At 43.9% G+C, this 27,684-nt stretch overlaps 1 protein-coding gene across 16 annotated transcripts in view; it reads right to left on the bottom strand.

The window, feature by feature from the left end:
• The window catches only part of nrxn3a (neurexin 3a), a 236,087-nt gene that overhangs the window by 63,922 nt on the left and 144,481 nt on the right, over positions 1-27,684 (bottom strand). For 2 of the 16 annotated variants that reach the window (XM_028998309.1, XM_028997429.1), the window contains exon 1: positions 17,753-18,068. The exons of the other annotated variants lie outside the window; for them this stretch is intronic. In XM_028998309.1, coding sequence (XP_028854142.1) covers positions 17,753-18,029 — 277 coding nt within the window. In that variant the 5' untranslated portion in view covers positions 18,030-18,068. Of the gene's footprint in view, positions 1-17,752; positions 18,069-27,684 lie in introns of those variants that run through there. 16 annotated transcript variants of the gene reach the window in all.

Here is a 27,684-nt window from a genome sequence, read left to right as displayed (position 1 = left end):
CAATATCTAATAACAATATGAACAAAATTAATATTAGTAGTGGTAGTGATAGTAGGAAAGTAGAGGTTGCAATATATTTATTGTTACACATGATCTGTGAGTGTCTCAGGGAAGGCTCCCTTGCATATGGTGTTTAACAGCTTCATGAATGTTGGCTTTCTCGATTCCGTTCTTGTGTGACTGGTAAATCAAAGGTGAGACAAACCTTGACTTAATTCCCCCGGAGTATTCAGAGTATTCAGTGGCCGCAGGACTCGATGGGGAATGATGTCTGACAAGGCTGACATTTAACGTAAATTCTGTTTTTACGTGGTGGCATATTCCTTTAACGTTCCTGGCTCTATTGAATTTCTTTAGGACAAATTATAGCTGACATTAGATTTATACCAAATACAGTCACCAATAATTAAAGCCAGAGCCAACTGGCAGTTGTGGTGTAAGCAATTAAAATGTTTTGTGTTCGCTTTAATCAACGTGTCATGTACTCATTAAGCGGGCGTGTATTTTTCCCGTCTCCTGAGTCTCAAAAACCTGTAAAATTACGCTTTGAACTTCCTGATCTGATTGTGCGTGAAGAGAAAAAAAAAAAAAAGGGGGGTGGTGGTGGGTGGGGGTATTGTCAGGAACGCCACACCGAGCGATGAGGGAGATGCAAAATGCGACAGCCGCACCTTGTTGTTGTTTTTTCATTTTTTAGGGTTTTTTTTTTTTTACATGAATATCCCTCACCAACGAACAGGCAGAGGCGCCTTGCAGGAGCCCATGAATCTCAATCTTTCCGCTGTGCCTGCAAAATCACCGTCTTTTACCCCGACACCCTGCTGCGTAATGAGGCCGAGGCTAACCGAGAGCCGCTGATGGACATGGCACTGCGGCACCACAACTGGCACACGTTTGGGGCAATGGCAGCACCGGCAAAAAAAAACACACTTTAGGTGCGTAGGGATGCACCAAACTTGCAAATAACATTTTGGATTATACGTTCACAGTACGATTTTCGCCTCAAGGAGTCTTAGCCAATCCAGGGGCAGTGGTGGCCTAGCGGTTAAGGAGGTGTCAAGGTGCCACTGAGGAACACACTGCTCCCCGGACGCCTGTCATGGCCGTCCACTGCTCACCAAGGGTGATGGTTAAAATGCAGAGGACACATTTCGTTGTGTCACCGTGTGCTGTGCTGCAATGTTTCACAATGACAATCACTTCACTTTCACCTTTCACTTTCATTGCATGTGCATCTAAATGTTAATACAAAGACACACAACAGCCAGATGGCTCACTTCAGATAAGGACTAAATTATTTCATTTTCATTTTAATCTCAAATTTAATTGATGCACTTAAGAATCGTACACACAATGCCCTAATTCTGGGCCTATTCACATGGCCATGACGTCAGATGGACAAATTGGTGCAATTTCAATAAACAATTACTCTGAATAAGGATAAAAAATAGTTTTTTAAGCCAAATCCGATAACATGTTTCAGTTGAGGAAGGAAGTGAGAAGGGAGATAAAGACAAAAGCTGCGACTTGGAAAGAAACTAAATGAGTAGAATGAGAGGAGAAGGAGAGAGAGAGCCTGTGATCCGTCACTCGAGGCGTAATTACGCGGGACTGGAGGCAGGCAGGTACACAGCGGCTGTGGGCCGGCGTGGGCCGGGGAGCAGGTGCTCAAGCTGGGCACCGGGGGCCGTTATCGCATTAGCTCCCCGCAAACGAGACCCGGCGCGGGCCGGTGGCCCTGCTGCCAGCGTGGGACACCCTGGTACACCCTGGTAGCACACGCCACTTTGTTCTGCTCCCTCTCAACTCACAGACAGTGGCTGCGGCAGCAGGCGGCCCGGCAACGTGTGCACCTGTGTGTGTTTGTGTGTGTGTGTGTGTGTGATTTTTCTTTTCTTCCCCGTCGTTATGTTTTCCCTCATTTCTCTCTCCCCATGAGAAAGCAGTCGCTAAAGCCATTCCCCTTTGAAGATGTGCTTAGTTGAGTCCAAAGGAGGAGAGAAAAAACAGAGGAAGATTTGTGGCAGCTTGCACCGGAATATGGTTTTTATATATTTATTAATATTTCTTTATTTGTTGTGGGGAAATGCATTTCAGAGGAGTCTGCAGGTAATACTTTCAACTTCCAACGAACAAGCGCAGCTTCCTGATATACGGACGCAAGCTGCAAAACAACAAAAACGGCGTTTTTCCGATTCAAAAACCCAATCTGGCAGGTGACAAAAGGAACCCGGCAGGGGGGGGTGGGGGTTGTGGGACTACGTTCCAGACCTTTAAGGTCATCGTCACGGAGTCGAGATGCTGTGGACAGGAAGACGCTACATTCTCGGATTCCCGTTCAGGAGTTAATAAATCAATCCATCAGCGGAGGTGACAGGAGACCTCATTAAAAGCCGGTGGGATGGTGATAAATGGAGGGGCCATGTTGTGCGGCTGCATGTTGCGGGGACGTCTCGGAGCATGAAAAGCCCTGGCAGAGCCCATTTTATACCTGGTCGACTGTGTCTGCACTTGTCAGGCGCACTCAAATGCCACCGGGACACCCACGTGAAGTCATGTAGAGCAGGTCAAGTGGGCCGTGTTTGAGGGACTGGAGGACAATGGGATGCTACTTTCAATGCATTTAGCAAAAAAAAAAAATTAAAATACTACAAAAAGCAGAAATACCCACTGTGCTTTTCAGCATTTGTACAGCGGATTAAGTGCTGGCAGCTTTACATGAAAAATGGCCCATGGCCAGGCAGATAGACTACAGTAATGTCCTCTTCGAGACAATTCTAAACCTAATGCCGGACTCTAAACCCCCCCGTAAGCAGGGTAAGATAATAACGTCTATATTCAATCTCAAAACGCTCAGAGGAAGACGAGCAGCACATTGTACCGACAAAGTTTCTTTTATTAAATTATTACAGCTATTCGGCTCGTCCAGACTTCAGACGTCCACATTTTTTTTTGTACATTGCAGATTAAAACGCATAACTGGAGGAGATAACTGAAGTGGTAGTAGCCTAGTGGGTAACACACTCTCCTGTGAACCAGAAGATCCAGGTTCAAATCCCACTTACTACCATTGTGTCCCAGAGCAAGACACTTAACCCTAAATTGCTCCAGGGGGGGACTGTCCCTGTAACTACTGATTGTAAGTCGCTCTGGATAAGGGCGTCTCATAAATGCCATAAATGTAAATGAAAGTGAAGTGATTGTCACATGAGATACACAGCAGCACAGCACATGGTGCACACAGTGAAATTTGTCCTCTGCATTTTACCCATCACCCTTACTGAGCAGTGGGCAGCCATGACAAGCGCCCGGGGAGCAGTGTGTGGGGACGGTGCTTTGCTCAGTGGCACCTCAGTGGCATCTTGGCGGATCAGGATTCAAACCGGAAACCTCCTGATTACGGGGCCGCTTCCTTAACCGCTAGGCCACCACTGCCCAGGTTGACAAATGGTTGAACAGCGGCTGAGCTCCCATTCACACTGCAGACCTTAAAAGTTCTGGATATACAGAACCATCCATCACTTTACCATGAAACGAGGTGTCCGTTACCTTGCTGCGGAATCTCCGCTCGGAGGACAGGTCCTGACCGCATTCCAACTTTACACAACTGATTTTTATGAATGAATGTATGTCAGTAGCATCAGAAGATGGTTCCACACCTACTCCAAAAAACTAAAATGAATGTCCCCAGGTTATATTCCCAAATCCGTTGGGAAGACAAACTTATATAATATATGCATTAGAATGTGATAAAAAAAGTATATTTGATAAGTATATTTGATCCACTGAACAGATGATGTTCTTTTACAGTGGAATTCAGAAAACTGGCAGCACAATGTCAGCAAGAAAAAAACAATCATCTTGTGTTTGAGCAGCCTACCGCCAACCATCAGCGACCAAAAAAAAATAAAATCAGTTCATTCGTATATATGACCTGATGCATACAGACACACACACACTTCTCCCACATCTTGTAAAGCTTGTTCTGGAGAATTTTTGCATCAATGTTGAAGGAATTCCACCACAATAGCAAAGTTGGACTTTTTCAATTGTTCAGCCATTGTTTCAGACTGTTAAGACATTTCCTGATCTTTTGAATAACTTGTGAGACAAGAAAAAGGGGACAGTGTTCCAGGATTTTTAAACAACTTGCTTTCCTTTTTATGAGTGCAGATAAGCGGGACATGGAACAAAAGAGCAATTCAAAGCGCTGCACAAATGATCGCATGTCCACCGTGTTAATTAGCACAAAGGAAGTCCTGTACCGGTGTGCGTAGCTCTGTGTTATCAGCGAGTGACACAAAGAACCGAATGTGGGTTCACACTGTGTGTGTAAAACCTCCATTGTTCTGCCATTTAATGCACAAGAAGAGCTCTCTGTTCTAAAAAAGAAAAAACTAGCAACTCAAATGTATAGCTGTTATTCAACTGTATGTAAGGACATTAATTTAGCTAACTAGATAACCATGCACTATATTAATTATTATAAAATGTACATTATCAACCACCATTGGTTTGTTATGTCATTTGAATCTCATTATACTTGATTTACAAACATTTAAATGTGATTTTCAATGTAATGCAAGTTGCATGAAGCATCTATGGCACAGTAGACCTTTTATATTGACTTCAGTTGCTTACAATGTGCTCAGTTGCATATGAAATATAAAACCTTCTCTGTGGCAACAGGTCTGTTTTATGAGGTTTTGTAGCATTATTTTTAAATGTTTTAATCAGAATCAGTCCTGACTTGACCACTGACAACGGCTCGATTCAGATGGGGGACAGGATCCGGCGGGCCCAGGGGTGTGTGTGCCACACTCCCGTTTACAGAAGTCGGTTCTCTTCGATGAGAAAAATCTAATGTAAAGCCTTCAATTGCTCAACTTGGACAAGAGACTCTCCAGGTTCCTGCAGCCAATTTAGATGGAGCCACTCCGCTGTCAGGGTGAAGGATGTAAAGTTATTCACATCTCCCCACAGCTAGAAAAGCCATTATCCAAAAACATACCTTGACGATGGCGGGTTGCACTTAAATGCGAACGGTTGGTACTTACCTCCACTGGTAACTTTCTGTTCCGCAGCAACACAAGGCCCTAAAGCTATTAATGTGACCCAAACAGAGTGCAGGTGGCACAGTGATATGACAATAAATGCAATGCAATTCTAGGGTCCAAACAAAGCGCAACTACAGTCAATCTACAGCCTTTATCAGACGCCCTTATCCAGAGCGACTTACAATCAGTAGTTACGGGTACAGTTCCCCCCTGGAGCAACTTAGGGTTAAGTGTCTTGCTCAGGGACACAATGGTAGTAAGTGGGATTTCAACCTGGGTCTTCTGGTTCGTAGGCGGGTGTGTTAACCACTAGGCTACTATCACCCTACAATTGCCGTGTAATTGTAGGGTGTAATTGTAGTGTAAGTCAATTGCATAGGACTTACACTTAAGATTGCACTGAAACATTGTTCAAACTGTATATTTCTTCCTCGCCCAACCCCATGCCAGCGTGATATTCTTAGTGATCACGATTGCACTAATCTAATAATGTCTGTAATTAATGAAATAACAAATGACATTGCAAAAAATGGCACGTGATGAGCATTAACATTATTTACAAAATTTTTTTTTTCAATATCACAGTATATAATAATTGAATCTAGCAAGTCCGCTACAAATTTCACTACAGGAAACAAAATTGACTTGCCTATATACAGTTTCATACGATACAATGTCCCCTTGGCGAACCCAGGACTGTCAATACGGCTGACAATAGCACTTGTTTTATCTGACACTTCAACCTGATTTTTTCAAATTTTGATCGAGCAAAGGAACCCAGCAAGATGTGATGGTGTGGCCTAAATTGTGTGCTGCATCACTGACTTAATCATGAGCCACAACGGAGGTGGAGGAGACAGAGACGGACCTTAAACTTATACGTCATGCAGCTTTTTACGCTGATTCTAATTCAATCAAAGTGTCCCATGAGCTTCCGTCTCCTTGGAGAAGAGAGAGGCGTGGAAAACCCACAAAGTTACTGTACAATTTTATACTTGAGCGATAAAGCCAGGCTGCGGCTGCCTGTCAAGCACTATTACATCCATCCCCACGTCTTCAAGATGTAATTTATGGAAATGGCAGAGATATTCCTCACAAGCGAAGTACTGCAGTTTCATGCATGTGAGTACATCCATTAAGTCCCCATTTTAAAGCAAATTGCAAAACCCGTAAGGCACACAAAAAGGGAATGATATTTAAAAAAAAAAAAAAAAGAATGGGCTCACAAATGGAGAAGAATTCCATTAAAATTTCACACCTCAGAAGAAACATAAAACACCCTCTGCCTTGTGTGTGTGTTTCTCTTTTCTCTTCATAATCTCTCTCAAGCAAGCAGAAACTTTTTCCATTCACTGTGGAAACGGACATTAGCATTTTATATATCTACTTAATTGATTTCCTCCCCGGTAGGACCAAAGTCGTGGTCACAACATCTGTGCCACCACGGTTCAGCAACACCTCCTGCAGCAGCAGGCCGACACCCCTGTCACTCCCATGAAAGTGGCCAAAAATGTAGTGCAACACGGACACATTAATATTGCTGCAGTGCAGAATGTAAACAGTGACATCTACTCAACCTCTTCCTTTCCTGGGACAATTTTACTCCAGCCACCACAAACCCCCCGTCTGAGACCTCCTTCTGAGCTCCGTCGGCCTGGCTCGTTGCTCCTCTCCAATGAACCCCCCACTGAGGTTAGAGCCTACAGACAAGGCTCGTCACTTATTCTTCTCCGCCTCGACTCAACTAGAGATTTTTGAGCTTTTCCTTTTGTTCCTGAGCATTTCAAACCCCTGACTTTATCAGTTTATAACCTGAAAAGTTGCTTCTGAAAAATCTGTGTGAACTGTGGTCTGGTTCAGAGGACTTCCACGTGTGTTGTTTCTGAAACAGCTATGATCATAATTCACCGTCCTTTCTTAGTTTTTAAAGGATTCGACCTAAAAACACACTCTAACATTTGAGCGTAGTGGCGGTTGTGGCCTGAGCTGGTCAATCTGGTGAGCCGCTGCAATCAGCCTGGGCAGCAGGCATGTTATAGCCAATATACGGCATTCGGAAGAAATTATGGGATTTTTCCAAAGATGTGTGGCTGTTGTAAATACATTCATAATTATTTCGTTTGTAGGATGATATGTACGTACGATATTGTTATTATTAAACGAATATTTACGCTCTACCTTGATGGCATCCGGCGCCTGCTGGAATTAGAACCAGTGGAATTAGGGCAGTGGTGGCCTAGCGGTTAAGGAAGCGGCCCCGTAATCAGAAGGTTGTCGGTTCGATTCCCGATCCGCCAAGGTGCCACTGAGGTGCCACTGAGCAAAGCACCGTCCCCACACACTGCTCCCCGGGCGCTTGTCATGGCTGCCCACTGCTCACTCAGGGTGATGAGTTAAATGCAGAGGACAAATTTCACTGTGTGCATCGTGTGCTGTGCTGCTGTGTATCACATGTGACAATCACTTCACTTTTTTTTTTTTTTTGATTACCATGGAGCTGTAGTGACTGCGTCTGGATGAGCCTGACATCGCGGCTGAACGGAGACGCGAGGTTTTGGGGTGAGACGCGGCTCGGGGATAATTCCCTGAAAAACGGCGGGAGACAGGAGCAGGATGTAGCGAGCTGGGTTTGTCACATCGCGTCCCGTCCACCACGAGAACCCGTCATGGACATGCTGTAACATTCATATATTTCAAAGTGTGTGTGTGTATATAAAGTAATAAATATCCCACCCTGTACACAGTGAGCTGTGGTTATACCGCCCATCTTAAATAAATAAAACATGCTCGCGACGTCGTCGCTGTCACCCCGACTCCCCGTGATGCTGCCGCTCAGCAGCGAGCAGCGGGGTGCGGACATGTTGACACGCTGTAAGTGCACTACAGAGGCGCCGAGCAGGAGTGATTGAGTCCATAAACGCGGCCCCGGCTCTCGGCTCATGCAGGTGATCAAGGGAAGGGCCCTAAAGCGGCGCCGCGCTCCACATCGACGGTCCGCCGCTGTGTCTGACCCCCGACCCGATCAACGGCGCCGCCTCCGGAATAAAAAGAGGAACGTGCGCGCCGGCAAACAAGAGGAAGGCCCTAATTATTGGCCGCGGAAGGCGACCGAGGCCTCGCGACGCCATTTCCTCCTCCCCCCGACGCGGAGGGAGAAAGCGGCGCGCCGGCGGCGCATCAATTTTCCAAGCCAAACGAGGCGGGCGGCGGGGAGTTCCACTCCGCGGTGCAGACTGGTGGCTCAGAGTGATGGACACTTGATTACGAGACAGCGGAGCTCTTAGATTGTAATCACAGGTCTTTCGGGGGACAGCGGCGCGTGCTCGGAGCCATTACGGCGACGCCAAGGTGGCCGGCGGAAGATAAAATAGCCGGGGGATGAAAGAGTGACATGAATATATACCATCCTTCCCTTCAATCAAAGTAATTCTCTGGAACCTGCCATCTGAAATTCAATGACTCAATTTAAGGAACCTGGTGAAAAATAAGGGGGGAAAAAATGACGGTTGGCCAGCATGTGGGCGCGTCTTTTTTCAAACACAACCAGATTAAAGTATTTAAACACATGTTGGGGTGACTCGGTTAGTGACATGGCTTCGCGACTCCGGGGTTGTCTGAAAGTTGGGTCCTGGCAACTGGACTTTCTTTCTTTAATGTAGAGACGTTTCGTTCTGCATCCACAGAACTTTGTGAAAGTTCTGACACTCTGATTGATTGACAAATTTCTGTGGATGCAGAACGTAACGTCTCTACATGAAAGAAAGAAAGTCCAGTTGCCAGGACCCAACTGTCAGACAAATTCACCTTCACAGACATACAGTAAGTCCAGGGTTGGGAGTACGAATCCCGGCCCGGACCTCGTGTGCGTGGTGTTTCCGCACGGTTCCTCTGGGTTCTCTGGGTTCCTCCCACAGTCCAGAGGCAGGGGCAGTGGTGGCCTAGCGGTTAAGGAAGCGACCCCGTAATCAGAAGGTTGCCGGTTTGAATCCCGATCTGCCAAGGTGCCACTGAGGTGCCACTGAACAAAGCACCGTCCCCACGCACTGCTCCCTGGGCGCCTGTCATGGCTGCCCACTGCTCACTCAGGGTGATGGGTTAAATGCAGAGGACAAATTTCACTGTGTGCACCGTGTGCTGTTCTGCTGTGTATCACATGTATCACATGTGACAATCACAGCATAGTAGGCCTTGGCAACTCTGAATTTACAGAAGGTGTGAGCGAATGGTGAGTGTGTGTGCCTCGTGGTGCCATGCAAATTGCATTGTGTCGTTTATACGTGATAATGAAAAAATGTCCTTTATAAATAATGAAAATGTATTTAACAGGTGGATGAACGCTAATACCCTGTGTTTCACATCATTGTGATCATGGGCAGCATATCATCGCTGTATCATACTGTGTATGACAATCACTGCACAATGTGCAATAACAGCACTGTTTTGTGATATTTCCTGTAGCACCTGGTGACATGCAAATTGCATTGTGTCATTTATACATGATTATGAAAAAATGTCCTTTATAAATAATGAAAATGTATTTAACAGGTGGATGAACGCTAATACCCTGTGTTTCACATCATTGTGATCATGGGCAGCATATCGTCGCTGTATCATACTCAGACTGCACAAAGTATATTCGTAAGCACAATTTCGAACACGGATTCCAATTCGCCATCAGCCGCTCTAGTTTTTCCCGGCACAGTGTGCATATGGATCAGCGCTAGATGTATTCAGACCGCGTTCGCCGGTAACCTCGTGAGAAAGACGGAGAAAGCGATGATGAGTCACCGCTGTAAGTTTTAGTCGCGGCTACAAACACAGGTGCTGTGTCCCTTGAAAGTGTCACAACTCTAAGTCAGCATTAATGGGGATTCATTTACCGAATGCAACCAACAAAACTGAGCACACTCTCCTCCAACTGGCTCACAGTCAGCCCGGTAATCCCAGAAGCTGCGGCATTACCCGCGTGCCGCGGCCATGGGGAAACACCGCCGCGCCAGTACGGCTTGCTAAGGCGTGTAAGTAAAGGGGACAGGAGACAAAGGGGTTGGACGCTGTCTGGGGAAATTGCCTCCGTCAGGAGAAGAGGCCATCTGGCCTGCCCGAGATAAAATTATCTCACGCCGAGGACTGATTAAGATGGTCATCGACAGGCCTCGCGATTAGCCGCGACAGGAAGTAGATCATCATTTAATCCGGAGACGTCCTCCATAATCATCCTCCTTGCCCAGGAGCCTGAAGGCGGCCATGACACCTTTGCCATTACACTTAACCAGGAAAGAATTCGCTTCAAGTCACTTGAGCGTTGATCCAACGTGAAGTGAAGTGAAAGTGAAGTGATTGTCATTGTGATACACAGCAGCATGGAACATGGAGCACACAGTGAAATTTATCCTCTGCATTTAACCCATCAGCCTGGGTGAGCAGTGGGCAGCCATGACAGGCGCCCGGGGAGCAGTGTGTGGGGACGGTGCTTTGCTCAGTGGCACCTTGGCTAATCAGGATTTGAACCGGCAACCTTCTGATTACGGGGCCTCTGCCCCTCAATTACACTTAACGTTCCTGAACATTAAGTGTAATTGCGGATGAGCACTCTTCCAACTACTATCACAAAGCTCACTTAAGTGCAATGAGTATTAATAGAAAAAATCTCCGCACACAGGATGAACTTGCATTAAATGACACCAAATCCAACCTCTGTGTGATGAAAGCGGTATTTTTTTTTTTTATTGACTTCTTTTGAAATTAGGCATCAGTAATCTGTTTTTCGCTCGGCAATGATTTAATGTTCTACAGTTTGTAATTTGATATTGGCCTCTAGCTAACTAAGTATCATCTGATTACAGCAGGGAACCTTTTTAATCTTGATTGTGAAGTAATTGTTACAATCAACATAAAGTTCTGAAAATTAGCACACTGATTGGTTTATGTAGGAAAATATAGTTTGGTTTTCAATTTTCATGATGAAAATGACACAAATCTGCAGCACAATGAATTATGCAAAAACCACACAGTCACATGTTTCCTGCTGTTTCCCCATATAGATTTCATTAATCTGTGCTTTGCCTTGTCCTTATTCTCACACACAATTTATTTGTCTAAAAAGCCACCTTCGATTCTGACTCTCCTCATTTAGGACAAAAGAACGGATGCAGCATCCAGAAATGCAAGTTCAGCATTGGAGGACACTTGGTGTATGTGGAATTGTTGAATGGAACTCAGAGATCCTCCATTCCGTGAATGAACATAATCAACACATCTATTAATCTGACACTGGTAATCTGGGAGTACAGCAATGACCTAGAGGATTTTAATTATTAAAGGTCCCCTGACATGAAATTCCCACAATGAGATTTCCCCAGGATGCGCCGTTTCGGTGCCTGTAGCTTTAACACCACGTCATCAACACCATTCACCGACCACAATGTTTGGTGCAGTCGGGGTTTTTTCCAGAAAAACATATTAACAAACCCACTGGTTCTTCAGAGTCTCATGTGATGGAACTAATAAAAAAACAATACATTTGAGCTAATTTTTTCATCCAATAACCAAGCAAATGCAATGCTTTGCACGTTTGTAGGCCATAATCTGTCACCTCATGCGCAAATGCAATAAAAAGTAACTTTTGTAAAAGCAAGGCTATAGGTTTTACTGCAGGCCCATATGAATCACCACATCTTTACTGCAGTATATTTCCACTGCATGGCCTATCTCCGTACACACTACCTGATGCTCGCTTTATTGGCCAAGTGATGTCTTGCTGCTGGAGGCAAACTCAATTTTAAACAGGAATCTGCCCAAAATGAATAATTCAAAGCAAGGCATGTCAAATCAAATAGCCGCACTGGAAGTTGGAGGCTATCCCGGCAATCTTCAGGCACAAGGCAGTAACAGCGCATGGACAGGGCACCTCTCCATCGCAGGCAAACACACACACACACACACCATGTTGCATTGCCAAAGGACTGAATGCAAACCTACGCAAAGGCAGCAGCGCCGTTCACTGCGCCAACCTGCCACTATGCCCAAATACATTCTGCCAGGGCATTAGGGTTTTAAAATACTCAATTACGGATGCATGAACTATATACATAGATTTATGACAACGTGTTTTAATGAGGGTTTGTGTTTAGTGATGGAAGGAGCAACTTAAAAGTTTACATATATATTTTTTTTTTCCATTAATGACAATAAAACTGCAGCACTGCAGGTTCAATACAGGACACCCATGAAGACTATAGTTAATATAGAGACATCTGTGGTAATAATTTAATTTTTAGTCTGGGGAAAAGGTACAAATTGTGATATATATATATATATATATATATATATATATATATATATACACACACACACACACACACACACACACACACACACACACACACACACACACACATACATACACACACTGTGGATCAAATGATTAAATTAACGCCATTAATATGAGAGTCTTACTGGGTGCTGCTCTCATTATGAGGATGTTGTTATTGAGATAAATGCAAGTACTAGTGCAATGCACTGATGTTACATAACACAGTGGGTTTCACTGTGACTACCAATTTGACTCCCTCTCTCCCTCTCTCTCTTTCTCGCACTCTCAGAAGCCGGGAAAAATCCTGTTATCTTAAACTCCTCCCCCTGCTTGCTGTTTCTAATAATCCCTGTCTGGAGGATACAGGTCTAAACTTCCCTTTGATCCCCGTTTAATTTAGCGGAGGCGCCCTGGGGCCGGTGCCCGGAGTTGGCCGAGGCCGGCCTGTGGACGGGACTCTAAAAAGGCCCGAGAAGAGTTCTCGTGTTCTGCGCCCTGACACCCCGCGACCTGTTCAGCTTTGATTAGGTAACGCGCGGCGAGGGCGCCCTGCGAAGCCATGACACTGCACCGAAACAAGACAGGTGTCTGAACAGCCGGCGAGTAATGTGGCGAGACAGCACTCCTCTCAAAAGAGCACGTGCCCCGCTCCGCGTCATTAGCTAACTTTATAAAGTAACTTGGGGTCAAACACTGTAAAAAAAAAAGGTGAAGGAGGGAAGGAAAAAAGCAAAGCAAGACTTAGCAGAGAATTATGGCAATACGTCCACATCCATTAATGTACATGATATTAATGATTTGATAATTAATGTTTCTAGTTTCTAACGTTTCTAGTTGTTATATTCCTTAGTTTACTAAGAATGTGTTTTCGTCATGAACCGTCTTTGCGGGGTTCCTCCGGAAGTTTACGGTGAACTGTCTGCCCCTCATTTCAATTCCGTGCCTTTGCTACACTGCTACAGTTGTCTGTGTGATGTTGGCTAGAAGTCTTATTAAAGTTCTGTTACGGTTAACGTCTGTGCTTGAATATATATTAGACAAGTTTAACATGCATCGTGGAATAATGCCCTGCCGCCACACCCATGTGACGTGGTAAATTAATGTTGTAGTGCACGTAGATGATATCTGTTGGAGATCGTCTATATGGACAAACCAGGATCAGCGGGTGGCAGGTCAGGTAGCTAACCTAGCAGTTCGTGAAAGGAAGTGTGCTTAGACCCGTAACTATAGAGCTGGAGTATTTCTAGTTTGTTTTTTGTTATAGCACCACTTTTGAACCCCTCTACTCTGTTCCATCCAAAAGAGTTAAGTTTTGAAAAAAAAAAAAAAAAAGACGATTGCTTCAATTCCTGTAGTTGGCCTGTGATCCTGTTGCCTCGATTATCTCATTGTCCCACCATTATATAATATCTAGATCAAATATATTCACCCTCTCAACCCCAAAGATGTTTTCATCTTATCCTTCGTTGCCCCACATCTAGACCGGGCCAGGTAAAATATCATCTGGTCAAACACTTTCTCTAATCTCACCCATTCCATACTTGCAGATAACATTTTGCATCATCTTGTCATTTAATAATCTACAGATCTCGGCAAGTAGTGGCCTAGCGGCTAAGGAAATTGACCCGTAATCAGAAGGTTGCCTGTTCGAATCCCAAACTGCCAAGTACCCACACACTGCTCCCAACAGCCTAGGGGTAACACACTTGCCTATGAACCAGAAGATCCAGGTTCAAATCCCACTTACTACTATTGTGTCCCTGACCAAGACACTTAACACTAAGTTGCTACAGGGGTGAACTGTCCCTGTAACTACTGATTGTAAGTCGCTCTGGATAAGGGCGTATGGTAAATGCTGTAAATGTAGAATGTAAATGTTCTGTGCGCCTGTGCTGTTCTAAAAAGGCCCGAGAGTTTCACAATCACTTCAATTTTACTATATTGTGTTCGTCTTTAAATATATGGCTTGTATGTATTTTTTTACATAAAACACAATGGAGCGTTTTATATTGTATTGATATCATATTGTGCACGCGCTTACGTCTTGTAGAGTGTCTTGAAAAACCATGCCCTTGGCTTTAAGCAATCCTTACCGTCATTATTCAACAAGTGGTTAATGAACAAGTAAAGATTTTGACACCTCCAGTCAATGTCAAAATGTCCATTCCTTCTCCCTCTGAGCAAACAGAAGCTCACATACCGCAGATGCAGCTGTTTATTTTTGGGATTCTTCGAACATATGCGGGACGGAATGCAACACAAAACATATCTGCTAACGTGGCTTACTGGCAAGGCCGGGTTTATTAATGAAGACAATGCAGCATTGTCGTCGTTTATCAGTGCTCCGTGCCTCATTCTGAATTCAGAATCAACAGCAGGAAGCGCAAGGACTTAAATAAATAAATAAATGAAGCATTCTTTTAATGATTAAATACGGAAGAAGATCTTGAATTGCAGGTGCAATCCAGTCTTTAAACCCTAGACTTATGTCTTCGTGGAACTTGGATACACTTATTACAAAAAAAGCATTAATTCTCCAAGAAATGTGCTCATATCATAGTTTGAATTTGTACATGTGGTATCTTCACTAATGTCACAGTTAACGGTTCACCTAATGCTTGGTGTAAAATTCAGATGAACTGCATGTTTGTTTTGGTAGTGGGCATGGCCCTGAGATGCTTTCAAGCATTTCACTGCATATCATACCATGTATGACTGTGTAAGTGACAAATAAAATTTTAATTTGAAATGGCCCTCATGGACACCAGAAAATGATGAGTGTTAAACAGATGAAGAAGAAAGTGGGATGGATGCTGTGCTACACCGATGTGGCACCCTAAATGAGGAAGCAGAGTTTGTGTCAATCATACCTACAAGCTCCTCCTCTTTTAAACTTTGCTCATAAAAAACCTCCTTAACGTTCATCTTTTGGATATCAGGAATCATTACACACCACTAAAAATGACTCTAAAAGACAGATAAATTGCAGGACTGGCTGACAATAGATCTAACAGTGATGGTATTGATGAGTGACACATCTGACGCTCTCAGTCACACACACTCACAACCTCGCGAATCGTTGCAGTTGGACTCGTCTGGAGCTTTTGGAGAAAAGGTCAACTTCCTCTGAGGGCAGGAGTTGGCCTGTATTATCCATTTGGAGAGCCGTGACAGAAAGCCCAGCGTCGCCTTTGTGGGGAGTAAGCATTCTGTGACAGGTGCCTCTGTAAACCCAACTGTAAGCTCTTTCGGGGATTTGAAATGGCTGCTTCTTTTGAAGTTCTATATCTTTGTAGATTAAACTTGAGGGCCAAAATTCTGCATGTTAGAGAGTGCGAGAGAAAAAGGCAGGTACTGCCTTCAGAGACAGATTCCAGATGTAGGCACCATATAACTTGTAATATGCTAAATAACATGAAACAAGTTTATTTTCAGTGAAAAGTCTTTCGGAAAATAAAATTCCCCTCCGCTGCCATTTACAAGCCTGCACACAGATGCATTGACGCACACGCAAACACACAGCAGCACAATGCAGGGTGAACAAGTGGGAGAAAATCCGTTCCGTTGCGCCTGTCACCGCTTCCTCTTATCCACGCGGCGACTCGCCGAGTCACGACACCCGGCGCACACACGCCCCACTCACCGGCCCAGAGGCAAAGGTCGTCAGGGACCACACGTACTCGAGTCAAAATCCCCGCCCCGACAAAGACTCGCGAAGAGAAAGGAGAAATCAGGCTGGGTCGACAAAAGCGTCACACCCCCATATCAGGGCAGAGTTGCGTTCGGGGCCCCTTGGGTGGACATTAAAAAGCACAGATTCCCGATGAGGGAAAATGGCACACTGTTCTAAAGATAGGCTGCTTTAAAATCTATATAATAACAAAAAAAAAAACTACGACTTTGTTTTATCGTTCCAAGTGTCCCTTTTTATTTGATTTCTTTTTTTTGCCTTATGTAGGCACAGCAGCCAGGGTGAACTTGATACGGCTTTTTAGAAATTAATATTTGTGTTTACATTCACCCAGCTGCTACCAGGGTCCATCTGAGGTGTAATCCATTATAATTATCCCGGGTGCAACATGCCGTCGTTCCTCCGCAGACTCCCCGGCTGCCTTATGGGTCATTATCCTTTCCTTCCCCTCTTTTTCTCCCGTCCTATGTGTTACTTGTTCCCGTTTTGAAATTGGGCAGGATGAGAATCGGGACTTTGGTCTGATTAGTTTCACACCCAGCCATGCTGATAAAATGTATAAAAAAAAAAAAAAGGGGAGAATTTCAGCAGTCACATGCTTTGCAACATCACGCAGCCTTTCTTTAGAAGGAGAGGAGTGGATGAGCAGATGTGTCGAGGAGTCTCCGAGGTGAGAGAAAGCCTCTTAGGTGCAAATAAACAGAGCAACAGAGGATGAGGGGCCTGTTTTTATTCTAATGAGCTGATGCTTCAAAGGCCGCTGTAGAACCAACAGACCATCCCAAATCCTTCTGGAATGGTCAAGGTCTCTCCCCCCCGAAAACATTTGTCTTTTAAAAGCATTCTTGACACAACAACTGAATATAAATAAGACATTTTTGTTCATGCAGGAAATGTGCATGTGAGGATGAATTTCCAATCTTGCCTGCTGTTTCTCTTTCTAATACATTTGTGTACTACATGCCCTAAAAACATTGATGTCATGACATTGTTTCTGAGATTAATATTTAAACAAAAGAAGATGTAAGGTGAAGTTTTTATTATTTTACTAATGGTCATCATTAGAATCTTTGGACCTGCACCTTAAATGGTATCAATTTGTAAATAATGCATTACAACTATGTAATTAAATTGTAATTATCATGTATGGTGATTGTTGTAAGTTATAGCAACTGAACTCAGCATCTTAGACATTATGCACACCGAACACACACGTCCGGCAAATAAACACTCTTTCAAGTGAAACAGTTGGGTTATTTAGTGCAACGGCGCCGGGATAATCCTGTAAAAAGCTATGTTAATACCGTTGCAAATGAGCTCACAGCGGCGCATGGACTTCACTACCCAACTTCGGTAATGGAATAATTGCCTCTGCGTTTTGGGAGTGGGAGCTCGGGTCCCTGGGAGCCGTGAAAAAGCTCAACACTTATCAGATTTCCCATGTTTCCAGCACCAAAAAAAAAGAAAAAAAAAGCCTTATTATAAAGCCAACGCAATGTTCTCAGCCGGCGTAATTAAACCCCCCCCCCCATAAACTCGTCCCTGATTGCTCCCCAGCGCCTTCGCACCAGCGGCACGGTTTCAGGAAGCCGGCGGCGGCGGCAGGAGACTCGGCACACTTGCTCCCGCCGTTGGAAATGAGTGTGGAAGAGATGAATGGGGTGGATGAAGAGGAGTCCGTCCACTCACCGTGGCCGCTGCGCAGCGAGGCCGGAGAGCGGTAGATGGAGACGGGGACAGAGTGACGCCTGCTGCCGTGGAAATGGGGCTCAGGCTGGGCAAGCATGCTGGACGCCCTCTCGGCGGAGCCATCCGAGCTGGCCGGCTGCCTGGCCAGAGAGGAACTCCACACGGAACCGGCGATACATCCCAAGGTCAGTGACCATATCCAGGGGTTCCAACTGTGACAGGACGGGGGCCGAGCGTCCTGCCCGCCGCGAAACAGCGCCGCACCGCTGGCATGCATGACGGAAGCCCGAGACTCTGGCAGACACAAGGCGCAAGGAACTTTGCCGGGAAGGTGAGCTCATGATGGAGAAAGCCCCATGCTAAGTCCTACTCCACCACCCACCTCCCCCTGTGCCTCCACCCCGAGTTGGTTACGACCACAAAGTCCCCGTCGCAATTCACAGGAACCCCCCAAAAAAGGCAAGAGTTCTCAGTCGGAGAGCACCATACTCATCTACTGTCCACAACAGAAAAGAAGAAGGATGACAAAGAGATGAGCCAAAAAAACTCCCCTTCACAAGTCAGATTTGCTTCAGAGCTCTAGTGTGACATTTAAAAAAAAAAAAAAGAGAGAAAGAAATGGGGAAAAAAAAAAAAAAAGCTCCCTCTGCACTCTTTTCCTTTTCCTCTCCTCTCCCAAGAGATGAGTCCCGCTAAGCCGGTGGGCTCTGTGTGGAGGGAGCTCTAGACGTAGCCGCGCTTCGCCGGCACCATTCAGCAGCAGGAGTGAGTGAGTGAGGCAGGACGCACAGAGACAGGCGGCGAGCTGGAGGGAGGGAGGGAGGGAGGGAGAGAGAGGGAAGCGGGTCGAGCGAGGCACAGGTGAAACTAAGCAAAGAGAACGAGATGAAGGGGGAGGGATGGAGCGAGGAGGCAGAGCGTACGGAGCAGACGATGCAAATCCTCACCGAACGGCGAGCAAATCAGAGGAGCTGGAACCCACTGCGGAGAAGCTGCAAGCCCCGACCGCATGGGTTACCTGCTCCAACATCACAAAATCAGTTTTCATTTTTTTTTTGGAGATGTACTCCATGTAGTAGCCACAGGATAAAGGAAATGACTCTAAAAATAGAAATAACTAATTAGCTTAGAGAGCTGTCAATAAGATAAAAATGCTAAATGATGAGTCTGTATTACATTCCGGAAATCACCTATCCCTTAAATCATCACAAATCATCACAACTGGAACCATTCATGTCATTTTATGTTGATAAAAGCAGAAGAAATTTAGGGGTCCACAGTTCAACATGTTCAACACAGTTCTTTTTTTGTGGTTTTATGGGCCACAGGTTCTGTCTGTTCACTCTTTTTTCCCAATAATACATGATAGCAATATTAAGCAAATCTATCTATTTAAAATGAACATACATTTCCAATACATTTCAAAACATCTTGAGATGATGGAGAAAAATAAAAGTTATATTCACAGTCGAATTATAACACATAAAAGTAATTGCAGACTTATGGAACAGTGTGTATTTTATTTTATTATTATTATTTTTTTTTTTTTCAGAAAGTGGTTGTTACTGTTTGCGGGATCTAATATTAATTAGCATCCATAATTAACAGTACGTTTCAGAGTTCCATAAAGTGCATTGCGCAGTCACCGAAGTTAATTATGTCGACACAGTAAATTAAACATTACTCTGTGTCTACATCTTCAAACGAGCGCTCTGGAATAAATAAATATAAAAAAGCACGTCTCAGATGTGATGAGCATCAAGTTTTAGAACGATAGTATGCCAACAAAATTCTGATTAGCTAATTGGGCATTCAAAATCGAAGGCGTGGCCCTGTCAGATTTCGGATGGGTTTTTCATGCGCTCGGCACTGCAGGTGGAGAATGCTAACGTCTCCTCTGATGTTCTCTGGTGACAAGCAATAATTTCATAGTGACAGTCGTCAGCGTGACAGACAGCATACGTACTCTTTTTTTGGGCAGTGGTGGCCTAGCAGGTAAGGAGACAGATTCAAAATCAGAAGGTTGCCGGTTCAAATCCCGAACCACCAAGGTGCCACTGAGCAAAGCACCGTCCCCACACGCTGCTCCTTTCATGGCTGCCCACTGCTCACCCAGCTGCCCACAGCTCACTGCTCACTCAAGCTCAAAACTGAACTAATATTCATTCCAGCAGATTCTTCACCACATCAGGATCTTGCTATTTACCTGGACAACTCACAGCTTTCTCCTTCTACAACAGCCCGCAAACTTGGCGTTACAAGAGACAACCAACAACTCTCCTTCTCGACTCAAATCAGCAACCATTCCTGCTCATGTGGATTCCTTCTGTACAATATCATCTGAATCCGTCCTTATCTGTCAACACAGGCCACCCAGATACTGGTTCAGTCCTTGGTAATCTCAAGACTGGACTACTGTAACTCCCATCTAGCTGGTCTACCTCTATGTGCCATCCGACCTCTACAACTCATACAAAATGCAGCACGACCTTCAACCTTCCCAAATTCTCCCACACCACCCCTCTGCTACGTTCCCTCCACTGGCTCCCAGTAGCTGCACGCATCAGGTTCAAAATACTGATGCTGGCCTACAAAGCCAAACATGGAGTAGCACCATCCTACCTCACAGCCCTTATTACACCTCGTACTGCACCTCGTCTACTCCGAGCCTCCAGTACTGCTCGCCTGGTCCCTCCATCTCTGAAGGTAAAAGGAAAACATTCATCTAGACTCTTCTCCGTCTTGGCCCCTCGGTGGTGGAATGAACTTCCCCTCGAGGTCAGAACAGCTCAGTCACTGAGTATTTTCAAATGGCAGCTCAAGACCTTCCTCTTTAGAGAATATTTAGATGAACTTGTAACCTTCTTATTGTCTAACTTGTGTATAAACTACAACAGAGTGAATAAAAAGGTTTTATTCATAGTTGGAGGTCCTAGTGAACCAGAATTGATCACTTTATCGATGTAACATGGAAGCACGTTGTAAGTTGCTCTGGCTAAGGGCGTCTTCCAAATGCTTTAAATGTTAAATGTAAATGTAAGGGTGATGGTTAAAAGCAGAGGACACATTTTGTTGTGTCTCCGTGTGCTGTGCTGCAGTGTATCACAATGACAATCACTTTGCTTTACTTCAGAATCAGACCTTACTCGTGTAAAGAAAGGAGGAGAGCGTGTGTTGTTTTTAAGAATTTTTTTTTATTCTGATTGAGTGTATTCGCCTTCAACGAATAAACCGAGCCTGGGCGGCACTGTACGAACGTGTGGGCAAACAGACCGAGAGCCGAGCTCGGCAGGCCCCTGATGTCAAGGCGGAGGGTGGGCCAGCAGCGGATCCAGTCGGAGGAAACGGATCCAGTCACACTGTACTTTCAGCTACGTTCCAGCTGCCCACTCTAACGCGAGTCCAGGCTCAGCGCTTCATCACGTCTTACGTCACACTGAGCAAACAGCAGGGACTTTTGGAAACTTAAGTGTTTCCATTAGCTGAGTAGATTTAATGTGTCTTTAATTACCCAGACTGGATTTATCAATTTGTGTGTTATATGTGACTTAGCTTTGATTAAAGGAGAATTCATTCATAAAGCTGAATGAACAACAGGCCTGAATAATGTATGGCAAGATTAATTACATTTGTGGCAATTAAATCAGCAAAGTGCTCTTTTTAAATTGCAACAGAATGAAGAAACACGTTTCGAGACACAATAAGATCATATATCAGATACAACACACCATCCAATAAAAAAGGGGGACTTTTAAAGTGAATGTGAAGTGATTGTCATTGTGAAACACAGCACACACAATGAAATTTGTCCTTTACTTTTAACCCATCACTTTAGTGAGCAGTGGGCATGGACGGTGCTCAGTGGCACCTTGGCGGTTCGGGAATCGGACCAGCAACCTTCCGATTACGGATGTTTAGGATGTGAAGAGGTCAAACAGGATTTTAATGGTCACTGCAGAATTTACAGTAGTTTGTTTGTTAGTCTTGAAGGCTGTTAGAGGCTGGTTCTCATCCGGGTCATGTTCAAGTCAACACAAGTCTAGTGCCCCTGCTGGCTGGCTGCAGTACAATATTTTCCCAGTTTTTTTTAGATAATAACAGACATTGTGGGGCATGTTTTGAAAATATCAGGATAAATTCTAAGGGTTTCGATGGAAAAATACAGCTTGTTAGTTATGTGTATCTCCATGATGAGAGGTTTTTGAAGTTTTTCTAAATACCACAGACTACAAATTCAGAATGTAGGCCCGGTGCTTTGCTCAGTGGTACCTCTGTGAGCCACCTTTCAATTACGGGGCCACTTCCTTACCTGCTAGGCCACCACTGCCCTAGGAACTTATTCAAGTACATCGTGAGAAGCCTTGGTGACCCTTCGGAATTTTGCCTGAAACAGAGCGGCTATATCACAGGGTAAAAAAATAGTTTTTGCTTCACTCTTTGAGCCTCTGTTAAATTTTTATTTTTTGGTTTACTGTTTGTAGAGTTCCTGCTTCAAGTTCACATCAGCACGTCTCCTTCTATGACAAGGAAATTGGCACCCACTTTTAATATAAAATCAGAACATCGGTATTACCCAATACGGACAAATGGTAATTAAACTGCTGAAAAGAATCTCACAACACACACTGGCCCCTTGTCAACTGTCCGACATGTTTTCAGTGTGCCACTACACTGTATTTTCATCAGAATTGTTTGACAGTATGATAATGGAAATTATTTTTCAGACTTTGTTATTAATCCCCGTAATGTACTACAGTAGATTCATTTCCTTCTCATTTGAACTGGATCTGGTTTGTCGCACAACATGAGGCAGTAAACGACGCCTGAAAATTGTGTGTGACGAGCTGTCGAGCATTTCATTTCTGCAATTTATGTCACATGGTACAACATTATATTGGGCTGGTGGGTGCCTAGTTGGTGGCGTACTTGCCTATGAATCAGAAGACCCAAGACACTTAACCCTGAGTGTCTCCAGGGGGGACTGTCCCTGTAACTACTGATGGTAAGTCGCGTCTGGTAAATGGCGTAAATGTAAATGGGAGGCCGAAGAACCAGAATCTCATGGCCCTGCCTTGGTCGCCTCTGTCCAAACCCCCCTGCTGAGCCTGAAGGGTCATTAGCGCCCGCCGCCCGCTCACTCCCGTGACTCAAACGCAAGTGACGCAGCGCGGCACCGGCAGCGCACCCACATCCGCTCGCCGCTGTCGTCAGCGGGGTCGACGAGGGTCTCACGGCTCCGCCCGCCTCCGACGCGCAGCCCACTATCTCGTCACCTGACGGGTCTGGCTGCAGATCTCGGCTAATGTTAAAAACAGTAAAAAATACAAGCTGCTGGCCGTAATGAGTGGTTTGGTAGTCGACGCACCGCCTGAGCTTCAGCTGGCTGCTCTTCTTCTTCTTCTTGCCGCAGGGCACCGGCTCGTAGCGCGCAGGCTGAATGCAATATGACCTGGAGGAGGGCTGTTCGGGTCCAGCTCCCCGAATCACGCGGTATGCAACGCAGTTGTGGAGAAGCACAATGCGCCAGGAGTTGCCGTAGGAATATTTCGCAAAATATAAATACTAATGTCGACGGTTTCTGATGGGAATCGCGGTAAATAAAACATCTGCACAGGCACAGGAACCACACTGAGATCAGCGTCTCGCCTACGGCGTCCGTGGCGTAATCAAAGCGTCCCGAGCTGATAATGAGGAATTAGTTTTAATTCAACGTTCGCTGCATCCCGGTGAGAAAGAAATGACAATCTGGCACCACAAACAATCCCATTATCTCAAGAGCCTTCACTTTGAATGGGGCTCGGGATTAAATTTAAAATTCACACTTAGCATCTTGCATAGTGTATAATACAAGCGTGACTCACTTTTTTTTTTTTTAGCTATAACGATATTAAATTTGAAATTTTTGGTCTGCTCCAAAACAGACAGCTCTACTGTCCATGGACCTTGAAGGAACTTCCATGCCACAGAACTTCTGTGTTCACACTGGTCTTAGAACATCCAGGCAGGTAGTACAGGTAGGTTTTATTTTATTATTATTATTTCTCAAGGTCTTGGACCAGAGGGGGTGGAACACGGCTGACAGCCCCAACTTCTGTCAAACAGCAGAGGAGCAGCGGTGCGCACGAAGACAGCATCCACAACGCAGCAGGCTCCTCCGCTAATTACAGAGCCGCGCCTGCCGCCACCGCCACCCAGGTGACAGGAGCCTCAGCCGCTGTCACCGGGCCCCGGACTGACACTCCGGCCTTATCTTCACTTCATCAACCCGTCCGGGCCCGACGTCCACGTCTTCCTCCCGCTCTCCTCCCGACCCGTCTTTCTATTAAACCCAATCTGGCCCGACCTAATGCATCGGCGCAAGCACATTCATATCAAGTAGATCATTGCTCTGCAAGAAAATAAAAGCGTGATGGGAAAATCTGCTCAGCAGATGATTGCTCGCACATTTTTCGCAGGAGGCCTGTAAGGGTGCAGTGATTTGTGACATGGGGCAGGTGCACTGAAAAACGTTGCGCTTAAACGCAGCAAATGAGAATTAATGTACAGCCGGGGCGCAGCCACGGGCGCTTAAACGCCGCCGGCCCGTGAGTTTCACGCGCTGCTGAATAAGGAGGATGAGAGGAGCGCTCACATCATTTCCTGCACTTCGCAACTCGACACAAGCACGGTGCAATTATTCTGTTGGTTTTCTACTGAGGCTAATAAAATATGCATTACTTCATCGAAACATCTCAGGGACTTTCAAGAACACTATGGACCTGAGACAGTCCAGTGTGATTTTTTTAATTTTTTTTTTTACTCAAATAATGCCTGTATTAAATTATGCATCAAAAGAAACTACTCACTAAAATAAATTAGCCGGATACTCAGTGATGCAGATTACACATTTAGTGATGCCCAGTGGACTGCTGCATTCCATTATATGCACATATTTTCCTGGCAGAATGCATACGAATGGATTGCATTTTCACAAAGGATTTAGTTGATTCAGTTTATTGAGATCATCTTCAACCAGTATGCTGGGGTCAGTGGGATAATCCACCAAGAAATGTCATTGTTCACTAGTGTTGCTTTCACATATTTCATCGATGAAATATCTGCATCAACAAACCTTTATGACATGGCTGGAACGAGATGAGCTAAAACATAAATGCTGGTCATGTGACGATAATTCTAATGAAATGCATTATTTAATATTGTTGATTAAAAATAAGCTAAATTTTACAAAATAAATTGACAAAGTGATCTTTGGATTCTTTACAATGAAGTGGAGAAGAAAACAGAATGTAGTCGAAAAACATGGACCTGATCAGGGCGTCTTTTGTGTCTGAAATGAATGTAACGTATTCTTGAGTCTAAAAAGTAACAATAATATAATAATAGCAATATAACCTTGTTTTGACTAAAACAAGTTTTTGTCTGTTCTGGGTTAAATAGAATAAAAACTAAAGTACAATTTTCATTGACTAAAAGTAAACTAAAATAGGCATGGATAAATCTGATTAAAATCAGACTTTTAGTCGACTTGATTCTGTCAAAATGTGTATGAATGTGAGTAAGACTAATAAAAACTAAAAATGACTGCAAAGACACATAGACTAAACCTAAAATTTAGACATGCCAAAAAACAGCAACTATATGATTAACTCATAATCTTTGATTGTCAAGCAATAATATTTTTTATTATAACTGTTTATGTAAATTTGGCAAAAATAACAGGTTCAACAGGCAAATGTCCTATAACAGGTTCAACAGGCAAATGTCCTATAATGAATATGAATTCTATTGGTACAGTATAATTTGGTATAAAATCTGTGTCTCTAAGTCATTAAGACACCAAAAAAAAAAAAAGCAGAAAAACGAAAACCGTATTTCACACGCATGGAACTTGCCACTCTCAACACGAAGTGTTTTTTTGACCAAAAAAAAAACCCCAGCTGTATAAAGTGATAAAAAAACAGGGTAGCTCCAGAATTTGGGTAGGGTGCTCTTCTTTCTCCTTCACCACGCAAATTCTCATTTTACGCTGGGGTGTTTTATCACGGGTATCATCCTCAACGATTCCTGTGTCTTCCATTTTCTGGGGCTCAGTTTTCACTTTTCAGCAGCAGCACCCTTCTGACAGTATGTTCCCCTCTCAGGTGTATTCTCAGGGGTCGCTCCTAAGAGCGCCATGTTCTCCAAATGCTACGCTTATCTGCCGAACGCTTTGAACGGGGGGCATCTCAGTTGCGGCTGTTCTTCTCAGCTGATTGGTGACTGTAGGGGCGACCTGGGCATATACACCATACTAGAGAAGTATACTTTCTCCTTTTCCTGGGCTTTGAACTGCCCCACACAATCTAATATCCCCGTAGGGCGGTTTAGGGCTGTGTCTGGGTCCTGCAGGCCTTGCCTCAATTTTTGTGTTTTGAAGGTCTGCCCCAATTTCACTCTTAAACTTGACTTTCCGCCCCTGCCTTGCCAAGCTAAATAACTTTCATGTAAACTGGCAAATTTACTAAAAAAAATAATCAAATAAAAATTAACATATATCATTAACATATTTATTATACTTTCAGAGTAGGTGCTGGTCAATACCCGTGACCGGAAAATCTGCAAGTACTTAATACTGTATTGTGACTTTGTGACAACATTGTCCTATTTCATTTTTTTGGGGTAATTATGTGACAAATTATCAACCTGAATTAGAGCATGAATTTTGTGATAAAGTTGTCTTCTAAAAGGTATCCTTAATTGCACAAAGCCTGATTAATAATCTATTTGTGAGTGCTGCTTCTAAATGATCGTTATTCATTTGGGGTTAATTATGGGTTTCATTTGTAGATATTTACAACATTTCAGTGAGAGCTGACATCTACTTGGTTCATTGGAGATGATCACAGAGGCCCTCTGAGGCAAAATAATACATTTCATCGACATCCACATTTCTAAAAGTTTATGAAAAAATACTAGTAATATCTGAAAATAAAAATCTGTATTTGTGTTAATAGTAGGGAATACGTAATCTGTGATATAATATAATTACATGATCATGTGTAATATGTAATTTATTATTATGTAATAATATAGTTACAGAAAAATAAATATATAATGTAACTTGACTGTACCACTGTAATGATTTCATTTATTCTAAAAAGTTTTTTGGACTGATGCTCAGTATTTCACTAAATTAACCAAGCAATTAAGTTTTACTGTGGTTTTGCAGGAAGTGTGACCAAGACGCAAACAAAAGCTTAATATGAAACAAACAATCTCAAACAAATGAGGCTGCACTCAACTTAATAGTGGCCATACAGAACTACCATTATCTTACTTTATATTACATTATGTCTCAGATTAAAAATAATCTATTCTTCCCTAAAACATCCAGCTCATTTAACCCTCACTTTAGGTTTGCTGAAAGTATATCAATTCTGTATATCAATCATGTCAAATTGTTCAATTGATCTGGAAGTTAACATTTTTATTTTTGTTTGTACTTTAGCTGGCACACTACCACATGAAGTGACTTCATAATAAATTCATAAAAGCATATACAGTATGTTTCTTCTTGGGTGATCAGTTTTTGAAAAAAAAACAATCATACAGTTTGGTACCTAGGCTGACCTTGGACTACACATTCATCTAGGAGAACCTGAAGACCACAAAGTCACAGGTTCAAACCCCACTTACTACCATTGTGTCCCTGAGCAAGACAGGACTGTCCCTGTCACTACTGATTGTGAAAATATACACTCTTCTTACTGTATTAGTGGAACTGCAGTGTTCAAAATACACCGTTGCAACAGTTTCGAGATCATTCATGCTCACGCATTCAAATAAGATGTGCCCGAAAAATTAAAGATGACAGGGAATAATAAATAGAGGCTTAATATAACAAATTAAAAAGGAAGTGGCGGCACTTGTGAATGATTCTATTTGCTTCTCTG

This window comes from Denticeps clupeoides, chromosome 1 (assembly GCF_900700375.1).
Source record: "Denticeps clupeoides chromosome 1, fDenClu1.1, whole genome shotgun sequence".
NCBI classification, from domain to species: domain Eukaryota; kingdom Metazoa; phylum Chordata; class Actinopteri; order Clupeiformes; family Denticipitidae; genus Denticeps; species Denticeps clupeoides.
The sequence above is the reverse complement of the archived record's forward strand: the minus strand, read 5'-3'. Positions and strand labels throughout refer to the sequence as shown.